Raw genomic sequence first — 24,849 nt, forward strand, 5'->3', positions numbered from 1 at the left:
GTATTTTTAGTTCTAACCACGTATATATGTATGATATAATTATACAATTCAGAATAGTGTGCAAACATACATGTACCAAGTACTCGAATATGAGTGATGAACAATATAAAAAATGGGCGAATGATTATTTCGAATTGATATTCTTTATTGAAGAACATTATTCCAGCCATTCTGTTATATATTGACACTTTGTAGGTGTAACATCACCGACATCGCAACAGTTTTTCCTCACCTGTATTTAAATATTTTTATATCATCATTGAATGGTTAATAATGTAATTAAATTTGCATTTAAATTTATACAAAAATGTATGAAATCTTACAGGACAAACACCACAAACAGATTTAATTAATCCAGGCGAACTTAATAATGGTTCTATTGCTCTGTATAAATTACTTCCATCTCCTGAAAGAGTCCTTTCTACTTTTCCATCATAAACCAAAGTGTTTAATATCATTTCCAAATCTTCAACTGATAATTTTACCTATAAATAATGATGTTCATACATGCTATCCAGAGAAAAATAATTTACTATTCAAACCTTGCTTATTCCTAAATCAGAAATAAATTTCCACACTTCTTTAGAAGAAGCAAATGTAACATTTCTAGCTGCAATTGGTCCACCCTTACAAGCACTCATTTGTTCTCGTTTCTTCTCCAAGAATCTGTAACACTGTTGATTGAGAACATCAACAAATTCTGCTTCAAAATCCTGATCTTGATACCAAGCACCTCCAGTTACAGATGTGTCCGGTTCTAAATTGTATAACATATACACTTTTTTCTTACTAGCTGCCACAGACTTAACAGCTTTAATGAACTTTTTAGTTTCCAAGCTTTTCAATATCTTATTCAATTGTGTTGGCATTAGATTAGACTTAAATCTTATATCGCGAATCCATATGCCTTTGTTTCCAGCTTCTTCGATAATTGTGTATACAATTTTTTCTTCGTTATCTGCACCTTTAGCTATTTTTGCTTTTGAAGGATCTTTCAAACGATACAATAAGGAGCCACCTTGCTTGAATAAATCAAAATGCCCAAGAGATAAAAGTTTATTTATAATTTGAGCTCTTTGAGCAGGCTGTAAGTCTGGCATTTCGGTTGTTAAGTCTTTGTCGGATATACCCTTTGGCCTAGCTTGTGCTAGTGCAATAATTCTGAAATTTTAATGAAATAAGCATGTTGTATTTTATTTATCGCATTTTCGTAAGTACCGATAAACATAACCTATCGGTTACACGATGTATTACAATATTTTTTCGTAAAAGAAAGAAGAATTTACTTTTGCTCAATCGTATCGAGTAAATTAGAATTTGCAGAATTTCCATCTTGTTCCTTTGAAGTACCAGCCTCTGCTTCCATTGAAATTTTTGAACGTCAAAGTTTATACTATATACAGTGTATAACTCGATATAAACAATCAAAATAAATACAACTCTTCCTTCTTCACTGTTCTTAATAAACTTCTAATTGTTATGTGGCTAAAGTGTTAGATGACGTTATGTAAATTTTATAATTAAAATCTTTAAATATACATTAATATTACGTAGCCAATGATTCTATATATATACATATATATTTACTATATATTTTATACATAACCTATTTTTATGTTTAGAAAATGCCATCTAATGTTTCAATAACACCTTGAATGGAACGAATTAATTTATCTTTACGCGGAATATATTAATAAATTAATAATATATTAAATGCAAGAAAATTTTCATATAATATGGACAAATTTTCTAATACATCGCAAATTGAAGAATCCTTAGATATTGCTACTAAAGATTGGAATCGAATTACGAGTGCTGCTAAAAAGGTATCGTTTATATACGATTAATGTTATTGTCATTTATTGTTATTTTTGAACATTATAAAATAAATAATTATTATTTTCTTAAGGCTGGATATAGAGAAGGAATAGAAAATGGCGCAGATTCTGTGTTTCAAGAAGGCTTTGATAAAGGATACGAAGAAGCATTTAAAACTGCTTTCATTCTAGGAAAATTTAAAAGTTTATTAAATACGCAGGATACAGAGTATCCTTCGAGTATAAACAAAATTCTTGATAAAACTAGAAGAGGAGCATGTTACATATGTGAGATGGAATCTCAGAATAAAAATGATGATACACAGAAACCATTTCCACAAATTATTAATGAACAAAGAACACATTCCATGAAAGTAATTGAAACATTATGTCAATATTTTCAACCACATATGAAAGAGTTGAATATTACCGAATCAGATATATTAGGAATATTAAATCAGATTTCACAACCATCCAATGATAATTAGTAGGCAATTAAAACATTCTGTTTTGTTTATTTTTATTAGCATGTATAACATTGTATGCTTGAACCAGAAGTAAAGAATACTTAATTATAATTATAGTATTATAAATATAGTCCCTCAGGTGAACCTTCTTTTTTCCGATACAAAACACTTTCTTTAGATTTTTTAAAATCATCGCTGGTAACTTTCATACGACGTTCGCGCAGGGCCATTAAACCAGCTTCGGTACATATAGCCTATGAATAAAAAAATATTTTTCAGTATGAAGTAAAAATTTCTCTACCTTCATATATTAATTAATTAAAACTTCACCTTTATATCTGCACCTGAAAGATCGTCTTTAGCCATAATCAATTCTGCCAGGTTTACATCAGGCGCTAATGTCATCCTACTAGTATGAATGCTGAAAATTCTTCTCTTTGTTTTCTCATCGGGTAGCGGAAATTCTATCTTTCTATCAATGCGACCTGGTCTGATTAATGCTGGATCTAGAGTTTCAATTCTGTTTGTAGCCATGACTACTTTAACATCTCCTCGGCTATCAAAGCCTGAACAAATAAAGCAATGTTTAATCATTAAATTTATAAGATACTTCACCGCAAGTTTTCAATTATTATTCATACCATCAAGTTGATTGAGAAGTTCTAACATAGTTCTTTGAATTTCACGTTCTCCTCCGCTATTGCTATCGTATCGTTTCGTACCTACAGCGTCTATTTCATCTATAAACACAATAGAAGGAGCATGTTCTTCTGCAACTCTAAACAACTCTCTCACAAGTTTCGGACCATCACCCAAATATTTTTGTATAAGTTCAGATCCAACAACTCTTAAGAAAGTTGCAGAGGTTTGATTTGCTACAGCTTTAGCTAATAATGTTTTTCCCGTTCCTGGTGGACCATAAAGTATAACTCCTTTAGGTGGTTTAATACCCATTTCTTCGTAATATTCTGGATGAGTCAAAGGTAATTCTACAGACTCTTTAATCTCTTGAATCTGTGTGTCAAGACCTAAATAATGATAAGATGTTTTATATTAATAAATAATGGTGAGAAATTTTATATTAATACAAATGTTAACACATACCACCAATATCGGCGTAAGTTTCTTGTGGAGCTTTTTCTAGCTTCATTACTGTAACCATAGGATCTGTATCATCACCCAAAACTCCAACAACTGCGTGAACCTTATGATTCAATAATACAGAACACCCAGGTTCTAATTGGTCTTTATCCACAAATGATAAAATTGATACATAATGTTCTGAACCAACAGATGTAGAAACTATAGCATGATTATCATCAATGATTTCTTCTAATGTTCCAACAGACATGGGTGTCCCACGCAGATCATCAACCTTAGACCTTTCTTCTTCATTCTTTTCCTCTTGTGGCTTCAGTCGTTCTTGATTTCTAATAAATTCTTCTTCCATTAGCAAATAATCCTTTATACGTTCTAATTTCAATAGCTTCAGTCTGCACCGTGTATGCGGTGTAACTTGAGGTAATTTTAAAGCAGCATCGGGTCCCTTAATACGTCGCTTCTTCTTGCCCACTCTTGTTGGAATAGGAGGTTCATACTTCTTCTTTTTGTCTTTGTCATCTTTCTTGTCGCCTCCTGAGCCTCCAGTACCAGATTGTTCTTGACCCTATTATAAACATTACAATACGCAATTGTAACTTTAATTTCAATTACAAAAAATATAATGCAACAATTTGTTATATAGTTCATAATTCAGCGCGATCAAGTTTGAATTGCAAACAAAGTTAACCTAAAATGTCAAATGGAAAGCAAATATCTATTTTAAAAACAATAATAGACTTAAATTGTAGAAAATTTTGTTGATTGTTTCAGTATAAATTAGTAGAAACTGTTTGATACAATGAAAGTTCATTATTTTACATTTAATTTGAAAGTTATTAAAGATTACCATTTCACATCCAGTGTTTGCTCATTTAGCGAAACGGCACAGTCATCCGGTGGGCGAGCAAGATCGACTGTGATTTCGATACCTTTACGAGATATCGAAGCAATGCGATATACTGTGCATTGAGTACTCGCCCAGTTATTTTATTAAGTTATGAAAACATTCCTAATAGTTAAACATTAAAGTGTAAAATAGAGAGAATTAAATTATTAAAATATAGCGATACTTCCAACAACAATAAATAACTTATTACGCAATAATACAGTATTCATTTTTATTTTAATAAACAATAATTTACATGTGTGCGTTCAACGATAATCATAACTAATTGCAAAGTTATTATCAAATAGGTATGAAAGCCTTCGTTAAGTCTTACGTGCACAGAAAACGTGGGAATAACTTTCTATTTTTATTTTTCCGAAATGTTTCATACAATTCACAATATCCGTGAATGTAGTTCAACAATGTTGACAACACATAGATTTGTGAAATTTTATTTTATTAGTTAGATACATTTATCTTTGTAATAAAGTACCCTCTAGCTGTTTCGCTATCGCTTCTTTATGACGTCTCGCTGATCAAGGCCATCCAAATGAAAATAAATACACTTAAAAACAATAAAATAATTGTTATAAACATTTGCATCTGTTTTACTTAATTCCTGAAACAGTTAAACACGCGTCTCACACAATCTCTACACCACGTACTGTAAAATTTAAATAACAAAATAGTATTGTCCAGCAATATAATAAACATATATAAAAGAAGAACGTTTCAATGTACATGGCTAGAAGGCAATTTACAGTTTCCGACGAAAAATGTCCATTCTTAATTGTGGAAAAGGTATTACGTAACGTTTAATTTCTTCTTTTTCTGTAGATTAATATATAATAGTCTTAAGTTTGAGCCACAAGAATATTAAAATAAATATTTGGTCTTTCATGCCAATAAAATGTTGTTATATTGCGCTTTGACTCGAGTTTAGAAATGTTACATGAAAGAAAATAGTATTTTAATTAAATTATAACTTATCTTGTAGAAATATTCGTATCTTTAAATACTGTAACATGAATGATTCGAAATACTTCCACGATTAGACAAGAGTTAAGTAGAAGAGACATTTTAAGTTGTCTCCCCAATTTGATATTTTACTTTCGTTTATCACAATGATCGATAAGTATTCAAGAGTATCTTGAGTATTGAATAAAAATCTCAACGAACAGAATATAATACAACGCGTACAAAACGGTTTGGTAGTGATGAGAGGCGTATTCGAAGCGACTGAATGAAAATATTTACGATGTTCAAAGGCCAGCTAAAATAATTCTGGGATCTTCGACTGCTTCCTTGATTTTTCTCAAAAACATCACAGCCTCACGCCCATCGATCAATCGATGATCGTATGTCAAAGCTACATACATCATTGGACGAATTACGACCTACAAAGTAACAATATTATTAACGACGATAATCCTAACAAAATTTAATTTAAATATAATTTATTAATTACCTCGCCCTTAAGTGCAATTGGTCTATCAAATACTCCATGCATTCCAAGTATCGCGCTCTGTGGTGGATTGATAATAGGCATTCCCATAAGAGAACCGAACACACCGCCGTTACTTATTGTGAATGTACCACCATCCATATCTTCTACAGATATCTTGCCTTTTCTTGCTTTATCGCTTATAGCTGCTAGAGCGATTTCAATTTCTGCAAAGTTCTTGTTTTCTACGCTGCGGATCACTGGAACAACGAGACCCTTCGGAGTTGCCACTGCAACGCTAATATCAACATAGTCTCTATAAACTATATCTGTGCCGTCTATTACAGCATTTACGACTGGCTGATCTTTCAATGCATAGGCACTTGCTGCAATAAATGGACTCATGAATCCAAGCTTTAAACCGTACTTTTTCGTAAAGCTTTCTTGATGCACTTTACGGAATTCCATGATGCGACTGTAACAAAGTAAAACAATTTTATTAGAAACAATAAAAAGAAATTTATATTAAAAATCGATGTTATAGTCAATATATAATAACCTCATGTCAATTTCGTTGAACGTTGTCAACATAGCGTTAGTATTTTGAGCATCTTTTAGTCGTTCCGCGATACGCAATCGCATTCTATTCATCTTTACTCGTTGCTCTGTCCTTGTACCGATTATTTCGCGTGTGTAATCAGCAGGTGGCAGTTGAACTTTTGCACCTTCTAAGGACTAAAAATTTCCAAATTTCTCATAAATAATAGAATATAATAAAAAACAGGGAAAATTTATTATTAATTCCGAATTATGTGTACGACAGTTCTTACCTGAGCGTGTTTAATGGCAGCTACTGGCATAGAGGCTTTAGGTGCTTGTGGAGGCGGAGGACGAGCTGCTGGAGGCGGTGGTGCGGCTGCTGGAGGCGGTGGTGCGGCTGCCTGTGATGGTGGTGGTGGTGGCGGAGGAGGAGGAGGTGCCGCCGCAGGAGTGGGTGGAGGAGCTGGTGCTTCTGGCTTTGGAGCCTCTGCTGCTGGTGCAGCTCCTCCAGTTGCACCAATATCGATGGTACATAATTTTTGGCCTGGCTTTACGGTATCACCATCTTTTGCAAAGATCTCTTTCAGAACACCAGGACCTGGTGCTGGCACAGGAACTGAAGTCTACAAAAGTATTATTGTAAGTTTACTAACTACACGACGTGAACGTTATTCATCAGATTAATTTACCTTATCTGTTTCAATTTCACACAAGACATCATCTTCCTTGACTTGATCGCCGACTTTCTTTTCCCATCTGACGTCTCCCTCGCTTACGCTTTCCGCGAAAGCGGGTACCATAACTTCCCTTATTTCCCCTATCATATACATACAATGATAATATCAGAATTTAAGGTACTATTTTTTGTATTGAATGTTCAAAGATGACTTACATAACGTAGATGTTGAATGTATATGTTTTGGCTGGTCTATCCGATAGTGAAATTTCTTATATTTTGTACACCTGAATGTTTTTTAAAAATTTACATTAAATAATCTTAGGATAGTTCAATACTTTTTATGTACTTATCAACTTACAATTGAGAGTTCTTGTTGACCACATGTTCGGTGTGGATAAATAGTATGCGCCCTACAAAAATGATTTGATACAATTAGTAGTTTACGTTCATGGTTATCCCCAACGTTGATATGCCTCTCTATAAAGATAATTTTTAGATTTTCAACATATCTCACCACTTTCTTAATGCGTTATCTTCAATACCAATTAGTCTTACCTTGGCTACATAAAGACCTCACAACCTGAAAAAATATCAACACATATAATTGTATATTGTATATTGTGCAACTTATTCAAATGTGATATACATTTTTATTATGAACCTTGACACAATGAATTTGTACTATCTTTCATACATGATACATGCCAACATGCACTTTGAGAAGCAAGATAAAAATAGGTATTGTTTCTATCAGAGAAAAGAAATGTTATTGTCAACTATAAATGGCTCAAAGTTGACCAGGATCTAATTGGTTATTTAAAGAGACATTCGCGTTCGACGACCGAGAGAAATTAATAATTTTTCATTGACAGATTACGCAGACAATGGATCGAATCATTCGTACATTAAGAGTTAAGGAGATATTATATAATCGATCCGAAAGGTAAGGGTAGTATTGCAACAACCTTGGTGGCAGGTTCTACTTGAAAAGGGCGTTAGGTTCTTCTTACCTAATGCATGTGTCACAGATGTTTCATGTTAACGTACAAAGGGAAATTGTAATTACGCTAAAGAACTCACCTTCGTTCGTGATATACTAATTCGTGTTATCGTACGAGGCACGAACCGCGAACAGTTGGACAGCATCGCGGCCATCCTCAAGCGGAAAATTATGCTCAGGTGTTCGTTCACGAGACTTGTGACGGTGAGGAAGCAGTGCAGGGCCGTACACTCAGTAGTGGGGCTAATTCGCAGCGACGTGTTCAAAAATTTGCCATTTAGCGGGTTCCGAAATTAGTAAAAATTCGTCGCTGCGCACTTGATCAAGACAGGAAGCAAAATAATAATTGTCACTATTAAACGTTACGATCATTTTGAAATTCGAACGCGATCTGCATCCAGAAAGTCATCGTTTCCTAAGCCGCTTTGTGACCACTCACAAACATGGTAACACCCCTCTGGTAATAGTCAATCACAGAACTATACTAATTCTGGTCTTAATACCAGTACCGCCATCGATGGCCAAACGCTCAAGTTTATAGTGAAAATAGTTTCGACTCTTGCTTTTAGATGGCGCCTCTAACTAAAGTTTGTAATTTAAAGCTTCATTTATGTTTGTAAAAGCAGATAGATGTTTAAACAATACATTGAAATAATACATTATACTAGTATAAATCCAAAAGGTTGTATTAATTATGTATTCATGAAAAATAAAAAATAATTGCTTAAAAAATATCAGTGGCGTCATCTAGGAGCAAGAGTAGGAACTATTCCCAATACAAACTTGGGCGTTTCGAAACCGATGGCGCCACTAGTAATAAAACCGGTATTAGTTCAGTGATTGGCTGATATTAGGGAGCGGTCGTTATGTTTAAAAGCGAAAAATTGGTAAGCTCATCCGCTCACAGGGTGCCTTAGTGAGCGGTGCCTTTTTGGATGTACCCAATACGAATTGTGATAGCTGTGGCTGTGACGATGATCCTGGCACCACCTGTCACAAAGGTTACTTTTGAAATTACTTTGTAAGTGGATTATTAATTCACACTATGCAATCGTAAAAAAATGTATTCTAAAATTACTTTCTGTCAAACTTGTCGAATTCTGAGACAATTTCGTGAGGACTTTTTATAGAGAAATTATTGTAGACTTCATGCTGTATGGTCCAAAGTATTAAGAACGATCTCTATGACATTTGTGAGTTCGTGACTGGGTTCTGGTTTTTAAACGCGAATAGAGAAGAGCGAAGATCTAATTGAACGATTCAGTTACGGTGCGGTGGTTGTATACGGGAACGTATTTATTATGAGCGCGACACGCGAATGTGTTTGGTTGTTGGCTATCGCGTAAAAAACGTTTAAATGTAAGAAGATATTACAGTCGAATGCAAACTATTTGACAGCAAAGCGTGTGTTGTTTATCGAGGTTGACGAGATTTATTGTGCAACATGGCGATTATATTTGAATGATACGTGCACGTCGTTTTGTTATTATTTCACATGCACCGAAGAGATTACATATTGTTCCTGATGACAGTATCCGAAATACGTATCCACATTGAGCGTAATATTCGTTACAAGTGAAACTCGCTATAACAAAATAATCTCGTCAAAAAAAGGTTAAGAATAATATAGCAAAACATTCTTTTTTATGTTGATATCTTCTGTACGATATCAAGACATTCATAATAGGTTGTCATTTTTAATAACGTTTGTGACAATACCTGAGAAAATATCAAAATGTGTCTTGTTACAGATTTACAAATTTCCAGACAGTGTTTATTTGTACAAAGTAACGAGATCTTAACAGGATAAATTATGCAGTATGTGAACCTTCCTGTAACTAAGTTAGTGCACTGTAGGAGTCACATGACTGTTAAAAGAACTGTAGGCCCAGATGCACTACGATAATTAAAGTGTCAGAATTGACAGTGTGATGAGTGGCAGTGGATTCAGGGGAAGAGGCTTTGGACCACGGGGTGCTCGTTCGAATGGTCCAACTAATGGCTTTACCGGACCCAGGTTTCCATTTCCTAACTTTAATCATCCATGGCCGCAGCATAGGTTACCTGGACCTGAAAAGTGGATAGAAGGTCCAAATTTTGCACCATGGCAAAAAAACAAAAATTTTGTTCCAAGACCTCATTACAGGGGAAATTTACAGTTTCGACAAAATAACAGAGGTAGAGCAGTTAAAGGTAATAATGGTAGGGGTAGACCATCTGCTTCTCAATTTTGTTTAACAAGAAATCCTGGACCCAGGGTGCCAGGACCTCGAGAAGAGCAGGTGGTAGAAAATGAAAAACCTGTATTGGTTCCTGTTCTGCCTGGCTCAGAAGAGGAAAGGCAAAAAAAAATTATAGAAACAGCTGACAAATTAAAGCAGAAATTATCGTCCATAAAGCCGGAAGAGCTTACAAATTTTTGGGAAGATGATTTATCCATTTTACCAAATCCTGATTTTAAAGAAAAGAGTACTCTGACCAAGGGTATTCCTGAACTTAGACACGAACCATCTGAACTTAATTTAAGTTATACAGATTTCAGAGACATAGGTAAAGTTGATGGCAGTAATAAGTTTGACAATGTTAAAGATAAAATTAACAGCGATGATATTATAATTACGTTTGAAGGTAAAACTACAGATGCAAGTACAAATAATGAGCATATTGTCATAAATGAAGATCAAGATGAATCTTTGACAATATCAGATTCTGTATATGAAAATGATGTCTTGTGTAAGTCAAATAATCAGGAAGAAATATTTCATAATTTACCTAACTTTGAATGTAATTCAAAAAACTTACATTTGCAATGTAATAATGTCACAGAAATTGTAGTATCTTCAGATGAAAATAATGCTGATGAAACCTTATCAGTTTCGAATATAGATGAGAAAATATTAAATTTTACACCAACAAAACCCACTGATGATTTAATAAATGAAAAATCATTAGATTTAGATGATGTAGAAGTAAACACGTCGCAAAAGCAAAATACATTGGAGTTAGATAAGCAGAATATAGATACAGATATTATACAGGTTACGAATGTTGATTTACAACAAAATGAGCATTTGGAATCAGATTTACACCAATTACAAGATAATGTACCTGAAGAAGAAGTTTGCCAAATTTCGGCCAATACTTCTGATTCTTTGCAGAACAATTCGGTATATCTTCCGCCTCCTAGCGAAGATATTCAGTCGAACATCGTGCGTGATTCACAATCACCAACATATTCAATTTATAACGAAGCACCGAAATTAAATAGTCCACCTGCTTTTCAACAAAGGGTATTTAACGTGCCTCCCAGATTTGGTCCAAGAATTCCTGGAACAAGGAATCGATGGCCATTTCAACAGAATGGAAACAATTTATTTTTTAGGGGACCACAAAGATTACCCTTTCATGGTAATCGAATGCCTCGAATACCATACGAATACAACCCAACTGATCTAGTTCCACTTGCATTTGACCCTCGCGCACCACCACCATTTACACACAATGTACCTGCCACAAGCCATGACTCTCAGCACCTTACAGTAGTGCCATTTTCTACTAAAGATCTGCCTCCTAAGTTCGATCCTAGCGAACCTCCGCCAAATATAAGAACAACGTCTGCGACTGAGCCATCTAATAGACAAGAAATTGCACAGACTATGCCACCTTTAGATTCGAGAAATCAAACGAAAACTACTCCTCTGAATAATATGGAAAATATGCAACCCCCTGCCTTTGACCCTAGAGGGCCACCTCCTAAAATCTCAAATGTAATAGCGAAGACTAATGAAAATTTACCTGAATTTAATCCTCAACAACCACCACCGAAAATTCACAAACGGGATGAAACTTTACAACCACCGCCGATCTTCGATCCGAGGCTTTCTTCTCAAGAACGTTCTAAATTAATTGCTCCGTTAAATCCTGCTGGATCCCACATGATGGGAATGAAGATAATGGAAACTTCGCAATTACCAGTTCTCAACATAACACCTGTTACAGCAAATTTTTCGCATCCCCCGCCAACGATGCCTACGCATCAGGGTTTCATACCTGCTCTACCAGTTAATTTTCCACCTGTTTTGTCACAGGTAAACAGTGGACAGGTAATGGTGCAAGAATTTGCACTACCTCCTCCGCCTATAAATATCACCGAAATTCCCCCACTTCCACCACAAGAGCCTTTGTCAGAAAAAAATTCCAATCATCATCAAGTTATAAACATGGATGATGGATTGGAAGACATGCAGGAAGCAATGGAATTCGCAAAAGAAATAATGAAAATGAATCAAGGTGGACCATCAGGGTCTGAAGCATCATTCACACCATCAGAAATTCCTGTACCAATTGAAGATATACCATGTTTATCAATAAATCAAACAAATGTAAATACTGTGAAGAAACAAAAGAAAAAAGATAATATGAATAAAAAGAGTAAACAAAATATAATTTGTGGACCAGAACTAAATCTTGAAAAACAAAGGGAAGTCGAAATAATGGACGAGGAGGAAAGTGTACAAATTCAAACTAAAAATATCGATGATACAATATTGACTGATGATCAAATACGCCCCAAAGTGGTATTTAATTTAAATTCTAAAACAAAGATAATACAAAAGCCAGAGGAGTGGCACAGAACTACCGTGAACATTCCTGAAAATAAGGAGGCTTCTCGCTATCTTACGACTCAAAATTCTTGTAAAGAAAAGAAACAGTCTAAAAAGTATTCTTTCGATCGTAAGAGGAACAATATAAATCAAATAAAAAGTCAGGAAAAGGAGTATAGTCTTAACACGAATTTAAAACGCTGCTGCACGGAGATTACAAAAACACCTATGGTCGACAAATCGAATGATAGATCTCACCATCAAGATTATGTCAAAGACTCACAAAAGACGTATTCATATTCTTTGAATATACCGCTATCCAATAACATAGGTCTACAAAAGATTCCAAAATCAAAGAAAGAAGTTAGGAAGGTACCGACTCCTATTTCAGAATCTTCATGGAAGGGTAGAGTAATCAATCGTTTTCTGAAAATGAGTAAAAATGATATTTGCAATATGGTTAACAATTCGAGCCTTCGTAAGTTCGACATTGCAATGAAACATCTGGTAAAAGAAAAGAGATCCTCTATGTCGATTGAAATGAGAAACACGGAAGACGAAAAAATGAAAGAGTACGATAGAGAAGAATTTATGAATCAGTTAAACGCAATGTTAGATCCAAGTGCTGTAGTAGGTATTTCTGATTTACCTACAGAATTTATACACCATCTTAGTGAAGTATTGCAACTCGATCCTATAGAAGATACCCTTGAAAATATGAATTCATCGAAAAAATCATTGTTAAATAAGTCGAATTCTGAAGCCGAGGCTACACACAAATTACAGACGCCATTATTTAACGAAGCAGATTTGGATGATATATTGTCGCAGGTTACAGAAAGGACAAGAACTCCAGCACAGATACAACCTGTAACAAAACCCTCTGAAGATAATGCTCAGTTTTCTAATTCGACGGTGGCTGATCTCGATGATATTTTCTCGGCTGGTATCGCACGAGCCAAGTCGCTCAGCAAAAGCGCAGACTTAGCTAACACGAGAGTACGCAAATCCAGCTCCGAGGACCAAATCAGGTTTAGATCTGAGAGGAGGGATAGAAACAAACAAGAGGATCCAGACATGTTCAGACATGAAATGTGGAATAATAATCATGATATGAATAATCATCAAGAAGATACATTTAGATCCGAGAAGTACGAATACATGTGTAGAAATTTAACAAAAGAAGAATGGGAAGCTAAGTATGGATCGGTGAATGCTACGACAGTTTCGACTATGCGTAAAACTTCCTCTAACAGTGCCGAGAACTTAAACAGAGACAGTAAGTATTGTCAATCTCAAAGGTACTATTCGTCCGATTCACACATGAGGCGCTTAAGCATGAGTCCTTTATCTCACGAGCCTCCTGCTTATGACCCGAAGAGATGTAGTATCCCTCGTTCTAATGACCTGGAGGACGTTGAAAGAACAGAACAATCGGACAGCAACAGCGATTCCAACACCAGCAGCACGAGTGACACAGAAGAGGAGACTGTTGCTCCTGATGTAACAAAATTGTTGAAGGTGATCAAGGAGAACGAGAAAATTGCCAAGAAGAAAACGCTGAACGAAACGATCAGAGACGAGGTTGCTGCTGAAATAGAGAAAAAGTGGATGGAGAAGAGCAAATATAAGGATAGGAAACTACGCAAACGCGATAAACGAAAAAGGGACAGGAGGGAGAAACAAAAGAAGAGAAGAAGGAGGAATAGAAATTCGCATTCGGACATGTCGAAGACCAGCGAACACCCGGAAGAGTTTCGATTGCTGACGGAAGACGAGATAAAGAAGGAGGTAGTCATCAAGGAGGAACCACTGAATACACCCGAAGAAACTATTCCTCAAACGTTTTCTCCCCAAACTAATACCACTCTTGTTGTACCTGCTACAACTTACGAAATGACTGAGGCAATTTCGCAAATCGAATCTCAAAGTTTGGCGATAGAAAAGCAACAATTTCCTGTGATCACCTGCAATAAGATGCCGCCACAAATCAAGGCACACTCGACTGCCATTTCTGTGACAATGCACCCGAAGACTAAGGCACAACTCAAACAGATGCCAGAGTTCAACGACCTGATGCAGAAAAACACTATAAAGAAGCCATTTGAAGTTGTTGTGAATGCTAACACAAAGAACATTGAAGAACAGGTAGAAAAGGACAAAGGTAGTGAAATAGATACCAACGAAACAGACAACAAGGGTAATGGAAAAGAAAATAAAGATGGTGAGACAGATACTTCTTTACCTCCAAACAACTCTTTGCCTCAACTGAATCTATCTTTAAATGTTACAGAACAATCACACACTGAAACTACCAGTGATGATACAACGAACACAGCGTCGTATAATGTTATAAATCCCGTTACTGAAATTAGTATAAGCAGTCACAGCAGTGATCAGAAAGCACCAGTAACAAGTATTTCTTCGTCAGAAACTAAGAGTGGTTACAGAAAAATAGACATAAAGGTGTACAAGGAACGCGCGTTGCAAAGACGCTTGAAGGAGGAAGCCAAGCTAAATGAAAATCTTGGTGTTTCGGTTTCATTGCCTTACAACTCGCATGATTCACAGATAAAGGTAGTCAATGAAATTTCAACGTTAACTACAATGAATAAGTTGCGGGCAACGGAGGTAGATATAAATAAAGTGCAATTAAAGGATCCACGATTGGTTAATGTAAAATCAACGAGTCAATCAGCAGATTCTTCCTTTTTGGAAATTCCCAACAAAGAAGATACAGAAAAAGATAGTTCGACGGAGAAGCTTTTGCATACGAGCGTCTCCCAAAATAACGAACAACTTTTGACTCCTGTACAATCTAAGAGCGCTAACAAAGGGTCAGCAGCGAAAGTTAAAGATACAGAAAGGTTGTTCACTTTACCTGTGACTTTTGAGTTGGTTCCTCTTAGAGATTCTGATAGTCCTAAGGATAGTCCTAAGGATCACAAATGCGATGCAAAACCACCGAATGAAGCGCAAGAAAAGATAGTTAATCACGAATTAGTAGATCTTCAAATACAAGGGGAGTCCAAAGTAGAATCAGTAGAGTCGAAGAAACTTCCAACTACGAATGAAACCAACAAATTCAAAAATATTCGATCGGAAGGGAGCAAAGAATTAAAATTAAAAAAAGATAAGAAACCAACGGAAAAGAAGAAGAAGTCACCGAAATCTAAGTCTTTAATTGAGAAAGATTTGAAGCATTCGAATAAAGCTGAAATTAAGAAGACAGAAAATTCCTCAGAATCGGAAGTACGCGCTGAGAATGTAGCGGTCGAGCATATTAACTGCAGAATTAATAAAGAATTGATTAATAGTGATTTTACAATCGTAGAAAAGAACGATAAAAGAGATGCAAAAAATGATGAAGTAAAAACTGATATTGATACAAGAATTACGGAAAATCAACAAATTACAAATGTAGTTGAAGATGGAAATCGGGGAAATCAGCAAATTACGGATCAAGGGAAAATTGAGATTACGGACGACAAAGATTTAATAAATTTGAAAATGGAAGAAAATAGCGTCAAGGAGATAGGAGAAAGTAGATCTCCAAGTTTTGAAGTAAACGGTACATCGTTTGAACCTGACGCTATTGTACAATTAGATAAAAAAGAGAATAAGGAAGAAGTAAAGGAAGAAGTTTTTTCTTTCAATAATACTCAAATACAAATTTACACTGCAAATCGAATATTTTCTACTGAAAATCCATGTTGTATCGATCAAAAGATACATTCCCCGAAAGACGATAACGATTTAAATAACAGCGTAAAAAGTGATAGTAATTCTACGCCAGACCTAAGAACGGACTTAAAAGTTCTTGGCGATTCAAAAACAAAATTAAGTAATCAAGATGATCAAGATGACGACACGTCTACATCTGCGTTGAAAGATCTGCAAACCTTGGATGACTTTAGCAAAGCTGAAAAAGACGAAGTAAGATCTCCTGATAGTACAGGCAGTCCGTTTAAAGGTTTCCTCATTGAAGGAGATATCAAAAAACCTGCAATAGAAGATCCCAAAGAATGGTTGAAGATATGTCTTAACGAAGAACTTGATGAGGGGTCAAGACATGAAGTGGAGGAAATGAATGAACCAGCATCAGAGAAGACTTCGGTAGAAGAGCAATCAAGTACCGCTAGAAACGATATTAAAACCAGTAACATTGAAACTGTTACAAAACCATTAGAGACACGGGATAATAACACTGGCGTAAACCAGGATAATTCTTCTATACTTGAATCGGATAGTCAGGGTACGTTCGATGAGAATGGTGAACCATTCATCGTTTTGGACGAGTACATCGATGATACAGATGACAAATCAATCGAGAAATTGGGCAACCTTGATTTAGATCTGGATGATTGTATCTCAAAAAATATTGATATATTTTCGAGCAGACCTTTGCCAGAAGTGGTGAGTTCGATAGATAATGTTAAATCATCGGACTTTAACTCGATAGTCTTCAAACAACTATCAGATGTTTTTGATACAGATGATCTAATGTCTGTAGAGCAAGCAGAAGAATCTACGTCTATCGACAGAAATTCTAACATCAAAGAATTATCTATTAATAGAAAACAGAACAGTGAAAATAATGTAACTGCAGTTTCTCAATTACAAATAAATGTACCGCTTATTACAGAAAAGAATCTTCCTGATACCGATATATCAGGGAATAATTTACAGCATAATTTTGAATCTTCTGACTTGGAGTCGAAAACTGCTACTCCTGAAATACCGACAACTTTAAATGTAGCGAAAACTGCCTTAGCAATGTCGCTCGAAAATTTATCTGGAGTTACAGCATCGACACCTGAAATGAATGTTGAATGTACAAACCCGAACGAGGAAACTTCGGAACTAAATAAAAAAATAGATAAGGAAAGTTCCGTACTAAACAAGGGAGTCGTAAAGGTAAACAAAAACACGTACAGTGAAAGTTCCGAGTCGAACGAGAGAGTTTTAGAGACCCTTAAGAATGCGGTAGAGACGATCAAAGAAACTACCGAGTTGAACAAAAAAATATTGGACAAAGGACCTATCAGTTATGAAAAGAGTAACAACAAAGTATTGAACCACAGTTCTAGGAATAAGATAAACTCTAGTCGTTATAATCACATTGTAATGAAAGATCAGAAATCTTCGAGCAAGTCTGATAGAAGGGAAGATGATAAAGCCTTGCATAAGGTGAGAAGTAAACATAGATTGAAACATAAGCATCAGAAAAAACGTAACATTTCCAAGAAGGCGATAGAGGAGGCAGTGGAATCTGATAGTGTAAAAGTTAAGTATCCAACTACCAAGGAAGCTATCATGGCTAGGATGATTGAGATCGACGTTGAGATTCACAAACTAATGACAGAGAAAATGACTCTATATAAAATGCTGAAAAATGATACTTTAGCAACTGATCAATTAATTCAGAACATAGATGCCATTCCTGTAACGAACCAATGTTCTAAAATAGCCACAGAAACTGTACCCCCAAAGGATACCGTGGTAAACCCTGTACATATGAATAAATCTAAGGTATCCAAACATGAACACCATGCCGAAAAAAGAGCTCGTAGTTTTGATGACGAAGAGATTGGAAATACTTTCAAGAAAAGGAAGAAGCATAAAAGTACAGAAAAAGCAAAATGCGATGACAAGCCTGAGTCTGTACCTTCAGAAGAGAAACAATCTATCGACACAGCGAAATTAATATTAAAAAAAGCTAGTAAAAAACAAGAAACAAGCGAAAAGGTCACTGAACAAATAGAATCTCAAGTTTGCTGTGATGAACTTGTTAAGTTAAAGATGATGGACCAAGTCGATGAAACTGCTTCTTCATTGAAAGACAGCGAATGTGCATCGGAAAATTTAAATGATACGGATACGGCGAGTTCAGTAACAAAAACACTAGGGAACAGAACACCTGAGAGATCGTCCATATATTCTGATGATAGTACTTGGGACTCTCTTTTTCAGGCGCCAAGCGACGATCAAAAGAAGCCTGCTACTGGTCTTGCTCTTCTGGAGGAAACGTATAAAAAGGAAATAGCAAAAACCCGAAGAATAAGAATAGAAGCACGCAGAAGAAGAAAGCAAAAGATAATACGAAATCTGCAGCCATCCGTGAACGCTTTGACTCCTGAAGAGGAGGAGTTACCATTATCTGCTCTGTACGCGAAGAAGGTACATCACAGGAAGAAGACATTAAGTTCTCTAAACCAACAACTAGAGAAAACGAACGACGATCAACAACTTTGGAAGAATGTGGACGAAGTAATAAATGCCGTGGCGGAAAACAGGACAGAAGTTCTTTATAGAAGATCAGAAAGACGATCATCAGATGAAGGTAAGCAAAACTATGCGTCCGATGTAGACAATGCATGCCTGGACAAAGAGCACGTGGACAGTGCAGAAGTAAACTCTGAATCTAAATTATTACGAAGAGAAGAAAATGTTATTTTATTATCTAAAAGTAAGTCTCAAGATTTACGAAACGATGGAGAACAAGAGGATTTGGTCAGTGTAGAATCACAGAGCATGGAAAGTTCACCTACGATATCTTCTGTACAGCAAACCATGAAAGATAATAATCTAGAAATCAAGGAAGTAACCTTGGTTGAAAATTTAGACGATATCGATAAAACAAATAAAGAATCTAACTTACAAAAGAATATCGTTGACATAGAGGAAATTGTATCAGATACTGAGCAAGTTGCGCTAGTATCTAAACATAAAAAAGAAATGATCCCAAGTACATCACCTATTCCATTGTCACACGACGAAGTTCAAAATAGTTTGGCGAATGTTAAAAAGAATCGTTGTATCCAGAAAATAGTCAGTAGAAAACGATCTATACCTCGAGATGATGAAATTATCTTAAATCAAGAGATAGAAATAATTAAGAAATGCAGACATACGATACTGGAAATGATCAATTGCAAAGTAAAATTGGTGGACAGTAAGCACACATTTCTAAAACCGAACGTGAATCCTAATTTATTACATATTTATGGAATATCAAAAATCAACTCATCTATACCCTTGCACCATATGCACGATATTCAGGTATCGACTTCGACACCGGAATTTTCACGAAGTCGGTCTCCAAAGTTGATTAAAAAACAGGATGATGTAACTCGAACCTTGGCCAATGAGGTTTGCTTGATCAAAGATAAAAGGAAACCAAAATCTGTAACCAAAAATTTACAAGGAAATGATAAAGAAAAGCATACAGATCTCAATAAAGAAGTAATACCAGTTTTGACAAAAGAACAAATTATTGTGGACATCTCAGAAGATAAAGAGAAATTAGATATTGAGATAGTTACCAAGAATCAAGATCAGAATGAATGTGGCTCAACTGTGATAGAGACAATTGACAATTTACCGAGGACACAATATACGGTCCACAAAGGTCCTATTTTAGATATTAAGGTAAAGGACTGAGCCGTTGTGCAGAAGAAAAAAATTATATTAAAGTAATGCATGATTTTTGTCATTTCTTTCTTTCTTTTTTTTTATTTGAACACATTTTACGATACAAATTTTTGTTTAATAATATCAAAGAAAATATATTGTATGTTTTTGGTTCTTATATGGTTTTTTACTGTTAGGCTTATATTCCACACGAATTCATAAGTGTATAGATACATAGGAATAGTATAAATAAAGCCACCAAAGTTTCTAGTTTCGAAGCTTTTCACTTATTATTCTCCTTTACCTCAGCTTCTACTTGCAGTCAGTTGTTCCCAATTCTTAGTGGAATTTCTTCTTATTTATGTATCAGTTGATTAATATTGCACCTGTAACATAAGTATTGAAAGAGAGATTATGGTTTTTTGTTGAATATTCATAATAGATTAATCACAAGAACAAATATGTCTTTTAGGTTTTTGAGAATTCATTTCTAGCTGCAAGTGAGGATGGCAGGATATATAGATACAGTCAAACATCTAATGGAATATTAAACATCTATAAAGGTCATACGGCAGCAGTAACTTGTTTATACGTGTACAATGCAAACAGTACAGACATTAACAAAGAGTGGATGTTTACTGGTTCATTGGACGGAACTTTACGTTGTTACAATGTAACGGTAAGTAAAAGCATAGACGATAATAAAATATGTTTATATTAATATAAAAGTAAAACGTGTATTAACACAAAATATTCTCTACACTACTGTGTATTGTGTATGGATTTTATTAGACTGGACATGAACTTAGAGATGCAGCAGATATAGGTAGTCCAATACAGTGTATGGATGAAGCATGGGGGATAATCTTCATCGGTACTAAATCAGGCCATGTATCACGCTACCACGTGAAGGTTTGTTAGAAAATGTCAACGTTGTTCTCATATCGTTTGCGCATGTATATTACACATAAAATATAATTGGTTAATATATTAGTCAGGTGCTATCAAAGGAAATAGCATACAATTCTCTGATAAGTCTGTACTAGCTTTAAAAGCTACAAACGAGGGTCCACGAAGAGTTCTTATTGTAGCATCGCGTAGTCAGCCAATAACAATACGAGATGCTCAAAACGGCCTATTTCTTCGCACGATTTGTGGTCAAAAAAATCATACGGTGTATAGTTTGATGCTTGATAATAATCTGATTTATTGTGGCACGAGTACCACATCTATACTTGTCTTTGATTTCACGGTTCGTAGAAACAATATGTACAATAAATACCATTCTACCGTATTACATACGAAAACCATTCTTTATCTCACTACTTTTTACAGAATGGTGATCAAATAATTCAATACAATGCTGGCGTAGGAATTGTATGTATGCGACTGTACAAACAATTATTATTTGCTGGTTGTTATGATGGCAATATTTATGTATTTAATATAAAGGTTAATATTGAAATTACTTTAAATTAGGAAATGATCCTAACAAGAACCATTCATATTACATTTTGTTTACAGGATCATCGACTCGTGTGTAGTATACCTGGTCCTGGAAATATGTTATTAAGTATGGAAGTCATAGAGAATAAGGTATTTCAGTTCAAAAGGAAATGAAAGAAAATGCTATTGAACATAGAATAAATACATTGTTTTTTTAGATCATAGCTGGTAGCAAAGATAAACGTTTGCAGTCATGGCAAATGGCACATTCAGTACGAGCTTTGCTCTAGAAGTTGAAGAACCAAGTTCGACCTGATACATCTTAGTCTAGTCGTGCTCCTAAGACAGACTATTGAATTACTTAGGAGTACATCTTGTCTGCAAGGAACATCTATAAAACGATTGTACAGATTCAAACGACTTAATATGTAATATATATACATAATCTTATTTACAGAGAAGTGCACATAAACAATATAAATACGTTTGTACAGAAAAGTAGATAAATTAAATTATTGGTGTCGTGATAAGAACGAAATATTCACAGTACTTTTGAGAATTATGCTAGAGTCTTGTCTATAAAAACGGTAGGTAAATCTTTATTCCATTTTATCGATTCGCGCTACTGAGGGCAAACCTCCTGTGCCTTGTGCGCGTGGGAAAATATTTTTTAGTTGACCTTTAATAAAAAATACAAACATGAGCGCGACTGAAATAAAGTGCACGCACCCTTCATTTTCTGAAATTCTTAAACCTTTGCACTTGGTTTTTTCATTGTACCTGCATATATATTCGGAAAGTGAACTACGATGTTGTTTTACTATGATGTTACATACTTACCAAGCAGTACCATGATAAGTATAAGGACTAGAATTAATTAATCATATTTGTTATTTTATATCAAATTCGTAGATGGCTTACAACTTTCCATGATTCATTTAATAAGTGCAAAGGATTGAGGTGTTAGTAATACAAAAATATTATTTCGATAACGTAAATAAGAAGAATGTTTTTGATCGCATCGATAGAACGCATATCTTTCAAGTTCTATTCAAGTTTATTCCTTGATGATATTATTTTTATTTTCATTATACTGTATGATTAACAACTGACTGATTCGCGTGTGAAAGATACATTTTGGAAATTAATAATTTTTTTTTTTTAATTTATCAGTTGGAAAAAGAAAGATGCGTTTCTCCCGATGTCGTAAGCGAAAAAATTCGAAATGTGATTGCGATGAAATGTATATGTTAAGGCAACTTATCTATATTATAGATTGTATGAAATGTACAATTTTTAAAAAAAGTATGAAATGTAAAGGGATTGGATACAATTCCGTATTTTGCTGTGTAGTTTACCTATAACATATACCGTTACATCCAATACACATTGTACTTATAAAATTATACAACTATTTACATGCAAGCCAATGATCATATTACGTTATACTTTGTATAAGTTCATTGTATATTTAGTATTTGTTATGTGTAACAATAAAATATTGTTCCCACATCTATGACAAACTTTGTGGCACTTGTTTCCAGATACATATTTTCTATGTAAATTAGTTATAGTCATGTACACCGTTTTAAAATTTTGTATATTAAAATGTATGGAAGTGTTACGAAACGTTTAATGAAAAACCTATACCATAAATTATTATAATTTTCAACATAAATGTTTTTGGGCTGGGGGGCTATTATACATATAATATATGTATAATATACGTATTATTTTAGACTATTAAGTAATATGATATGAATTACACGAAGTCCTTGTCTCTCTTATTTCAGTGCAAAGCCGTGCAAAAATTATTAATTTAAAATGTTATAATTTGAATATTCGTGCGCATTCCTTTTGAAGGATTAATTTTCTCTTTCATGTTATTTGCTACCTAGCGGTATATGAGTCGAACTAATTTTCGGAGTTTGGTCAGCGCCTCTATCGAGAAAACGTCCAGGTTTGTCCTCGATTAGTCCCTTTTTTTACCGTTAGATGGCGCCATTTTACATGGTGTTTATCTAACTATAGTAATGTATCGACAGCTGTCGGTAAAAAAAACCGTGTAAATGGCGCCATCTAACAGTGAAAAAAAGGAACTAATCGAGGACAAACTTGGACTGTTTCCCGATAGAGGCACTGACCGAATTCCGAAAATTAGTTCGGCCTAATCATCGCTAGATGGCTATTAATTCCATTAAAAGCACGCGTAATTTGAATTTGTTAATATTAATATTAAAGTCACATAGTCCTTTACATTGTATTAGTTTACAGGACTTCATAATTCTGAGCTTCTACAATCTTTACCATCAATTTTTTGCATCAATTATTTTCTCTGCATGCATAATTATACATATGTATTCCATACAGAAACATGTTTGTTAAATCAATAAACCTTTGTCTGTATCCATACGAAACCGATTATCAATTTTGCATGAAAGTATAACAAATAAAACACATAAAAACATTTATATTCTGTTAGTTTAATACATTTTTAATAATGTGCCTTTGTCTTGGTCCTGCTAAATCTGGCAAAACCTTTCTCATGAAATATTTACAAGGAGACGAGATTGATGACGCGACTCATACTGTTTCTACGAATGGTATAAATCATTTTACAGTAAAAAATGGTACTGGTGAATTTGACATGATTATTAAAGAGATTGGTGGTAGTATGGCGCCAATATGGAAACACTACTTCGATAAGGTAATTTGTTTTAGAAGAGACTAACGAAAAAAAAACAAATGAATTTCCTAATTTTTAGATTCAGAAAATCATTTATGTAGTGGATGCGAGTAATCTTTGTCAGATAAGCGCGGCTGGAGTGTTACTTTACTCTCTGTTAGTCGAGCCTAGATTACAAAATATAAAAATCGCGTTAACATTGAACAAAATGGATCTTTCTTATCGCCAAATGCGTAATGAAGCCTTACTCATGCTTCAATATTCGCGTTTAAAGAAAGAAATTACACAAGAACTCGCTATATTTGAAACTAGTGGGTTGACTGGTCAAGGTATCGAAGAATTACGAGATTGGTTATTTGATCCAATCACTTTAAAAGCTGCAATAAATGCGAACAAATGAAGTTAATACATCATATGAAATAATGATACCTGAAAATGGATGTTTCCGTTTATTTACACTCATTCTTACAAGATTATCGAGATTCTTTGGATGAATTTTATGGGTTTATTGTTTATTACACTCAAAATGTAGAAATTCTATCAGTTGTAAAGTTCGGTACTCGGCATTAAGAGCATAGAATTTTAATTAGTATAATTCGTTATTATATTAACTTAAGCAAACATTTTAAGACAAGGAAAATAATTATTATATTAATTATACGATTGTTAATCAAAAAGTTAATGAATTTATTTTAAATAAGTACTATATCAATTTCTCTTCACAAATAGTATAATATAATAATACAAGAACCGATTCATCACTTTA

The 24,849-nt window shown here is 34.6% G+C and overlaps 6 protein-coding genes across 12 annotated transcripts; 3 read left to right on the forward strand and 3 right to left on the reverse strand.

Moving 5' to 3' along the window:
* Positions 1-19: 19 nt before the first annotated feature.
* Positions 20-1,428, reverse strand: LOC128880197 (probable DNA-directed RNA polymerase III subunit RPC6). The gene is made up of 4 exons (XM_054130007.1): positions 1,287-1,428; positions 543-1,161; positions 324-485; positions 20-232 (listed from the first exon to the last, which is right to left on the reverse strand). The coding sequence occupies exons 1-4, from the start codon at positions 1,364-1,366 to the stop codon at positions 158-160; spliced, it is 936 nt and encodes a 311-aa protein (XP_053985982.1). The 5' UTR covers positions 1,367-1,428; the 3' UTR covers positions 20-157.
* On the forward strand, positions 1,074-2,395 carry LOC128880202 (uncharacterized). Of its 2 annotated transcripts, none has more exons than XM_054130013.1 (3): positions 1,074-1,210; positions 1,623-1,826; positions 1,910-2,395. In XM_054130013.1, the coding sequence occupies exons 2-3, from the start codon at positions 1,737-1,739 to the stop codon at positions 2,303-2,305; spliced, it is 486 nt and encodes a 161-aa protein (XP_053985988.1). In that variant the 5' UTR covers positions 1,074-1,210; positions 1,623-1,736; the 3' UTR covers positions 2,306-2,395. The 2 variants fall into 2 exon arrangements, with proteins under 2 accessions (XP_053985988.1, XP_053985987.1); XM_054130012.1 differs by lacking the exon at positions 1,074-1,210 and adding an exon at positions 1,368-1,507.
* Positions 2,317-4,360, reverse strand: LOC128880196 (26S proteasome regulatory subunit 4). Its single transcript, XM_054130006.1, has 5 exons — positions 4,233-4,360; positions 3,389-3,950; positions 2,926-3,312; positions 2,615-2,850; positions 2,317-2,538 (listed from the first exon to the last, which is right to left on the reverse strand). The coding sequence occupies exons 1-5, from the start codon at positions 4,233-4,235 to the stop codon at positions 2,404-2,406; spliced, it is 1,323 nt and encodes a 440-aa protein (XP_053985981.1). The 5' UTR covers positions 4,236-4,360; the 3' UTR covers positions 2,317-2,403.
* Positions 4,361-4,707: 347 nt separating this feature from the next.
* LOC128880195 (dihydrolipoyllysine-residue succinyltransferase component of 2-oxoglutarate dehydrogenase complex, mitochondrial) lies at positions 4,708-8,155 on the reverse strand. 3 transcript variants are annotated; one of them, XM_054130004.1, is made up of 10 exons: positions 8,015-8,155; positions 7,490-7,514; positions 7,293-7,344; positions 7,148-7,218; positions 6,945-7,072; positions 6,546-6,878; positions 6,275-6,450; positions 5,740-6,190; positions 5,529-5,668; positions 4,708-4,836 (listed from the first exon to the last, which is right to left on the reverse strand). In XM_054130004.1, the coding sequence occupies exons 1-9, from the start codon at positions 8,087-8,089 to the stop codon at positions 5,534-5,536; spliced, it is 1,446 nt and encodes a 481-aa protein (XP_053985979.1). In that variant the 5' UTR covers positions 8,090-8,155; the 3' UTR covers positions 4,708-4,836; positions 5,529-5,533. The 3 variants fall into 3 exon arrangements, with proteins under 3 accessions (XP_053985979.1, XP_053985978.1, XP_053985980.1); XM_054130003.1 differs by having other exon boundaries at positions 4,708-5,668; positions 8,015-8,154; XM_054130005.1 differs by having other exon boundaries at positions 4,708-5,668; positions 7,293-7,411; positions 8,015-8,127.
* Positions 8,156-9,129: 974 nt separating this feature from the next.
* LOC128880378 (uncharacterized) lies at positions 9,130-21,935 on the forward strand. Of its 4 annotated transcripts, none has more exons than XM_054130409.1 (8): positions 9,130-14,762; positions 14,832-19,969; positions 20,424-20,630; positions 20,744-20,863; positions 20,946-21,203; positions 21,287-21,403; positions 21,476-21,547; positions 21,616-21,935. In XM_054130409.1, exons 1-8 carry the CDS (start codon positions 9,866-9,868, stop codon positions 21,685-21,687), a joined length of 10,881 nt encoding a protein of 3,626 aa, XP_053986384.1. In that variant the 5' UTR covers positions 9,130-9,865; the 3' UTR covers positions 21,688-21,935. The 4 variants fall into 4 exon arrangements, with proteins under 4 accessions (XP_053986384.1, XP_053986382.1, XP_053986381.1 ...); XM_054130407.1 differs by having other exon boundaries at positions 9,130-9,548; positions 9,686-19,969; XM_054130408.1 differs by having other exon boundaries at positions 9,133-9,293; positions 9,686-19,969.
* A 1,936-nt stretch (positions 21,936-23,871) lies between these two features.
* LOC128880383 (ADP-ribosylation factor-like protein 16) lies at positions 23,872-24,483 on the forward strand. The gene is made up of 2 exons (XM_054130413.1): positions 23,872-24,104; positions 24,163-24,483. Exons 1-2 carry the CDS (start codon positions 23,898-23,900, stop codon positions 24,481-24,483), a joined length of 528 nt encoding a protein of 175 aa, XP_053986388.1. The 5' UTR covers positions 23,872-23,897.
* The last annotated feature ends 366 nt before the right edge of the window (positions 24,484-24,849 follow it).

The sequence above is a fragment of the Hylaeus volcanicus genome, chromosome 7 (genome assembly GCF_026283585.1).
Source record: "Hylaeus volcanicus isolate JK05 chromosome 7, UHH_iyHylVolc1.0_haploid, whole genome shotgun sequence".
Classification (NCBI taxonomy): domain Eukaryota; kingdom Metazoa; phylum Arthropoda; class Insecta; order Hymenoptera; family Colletidae; genus Hylaeus; species Hylaeus volcanicus.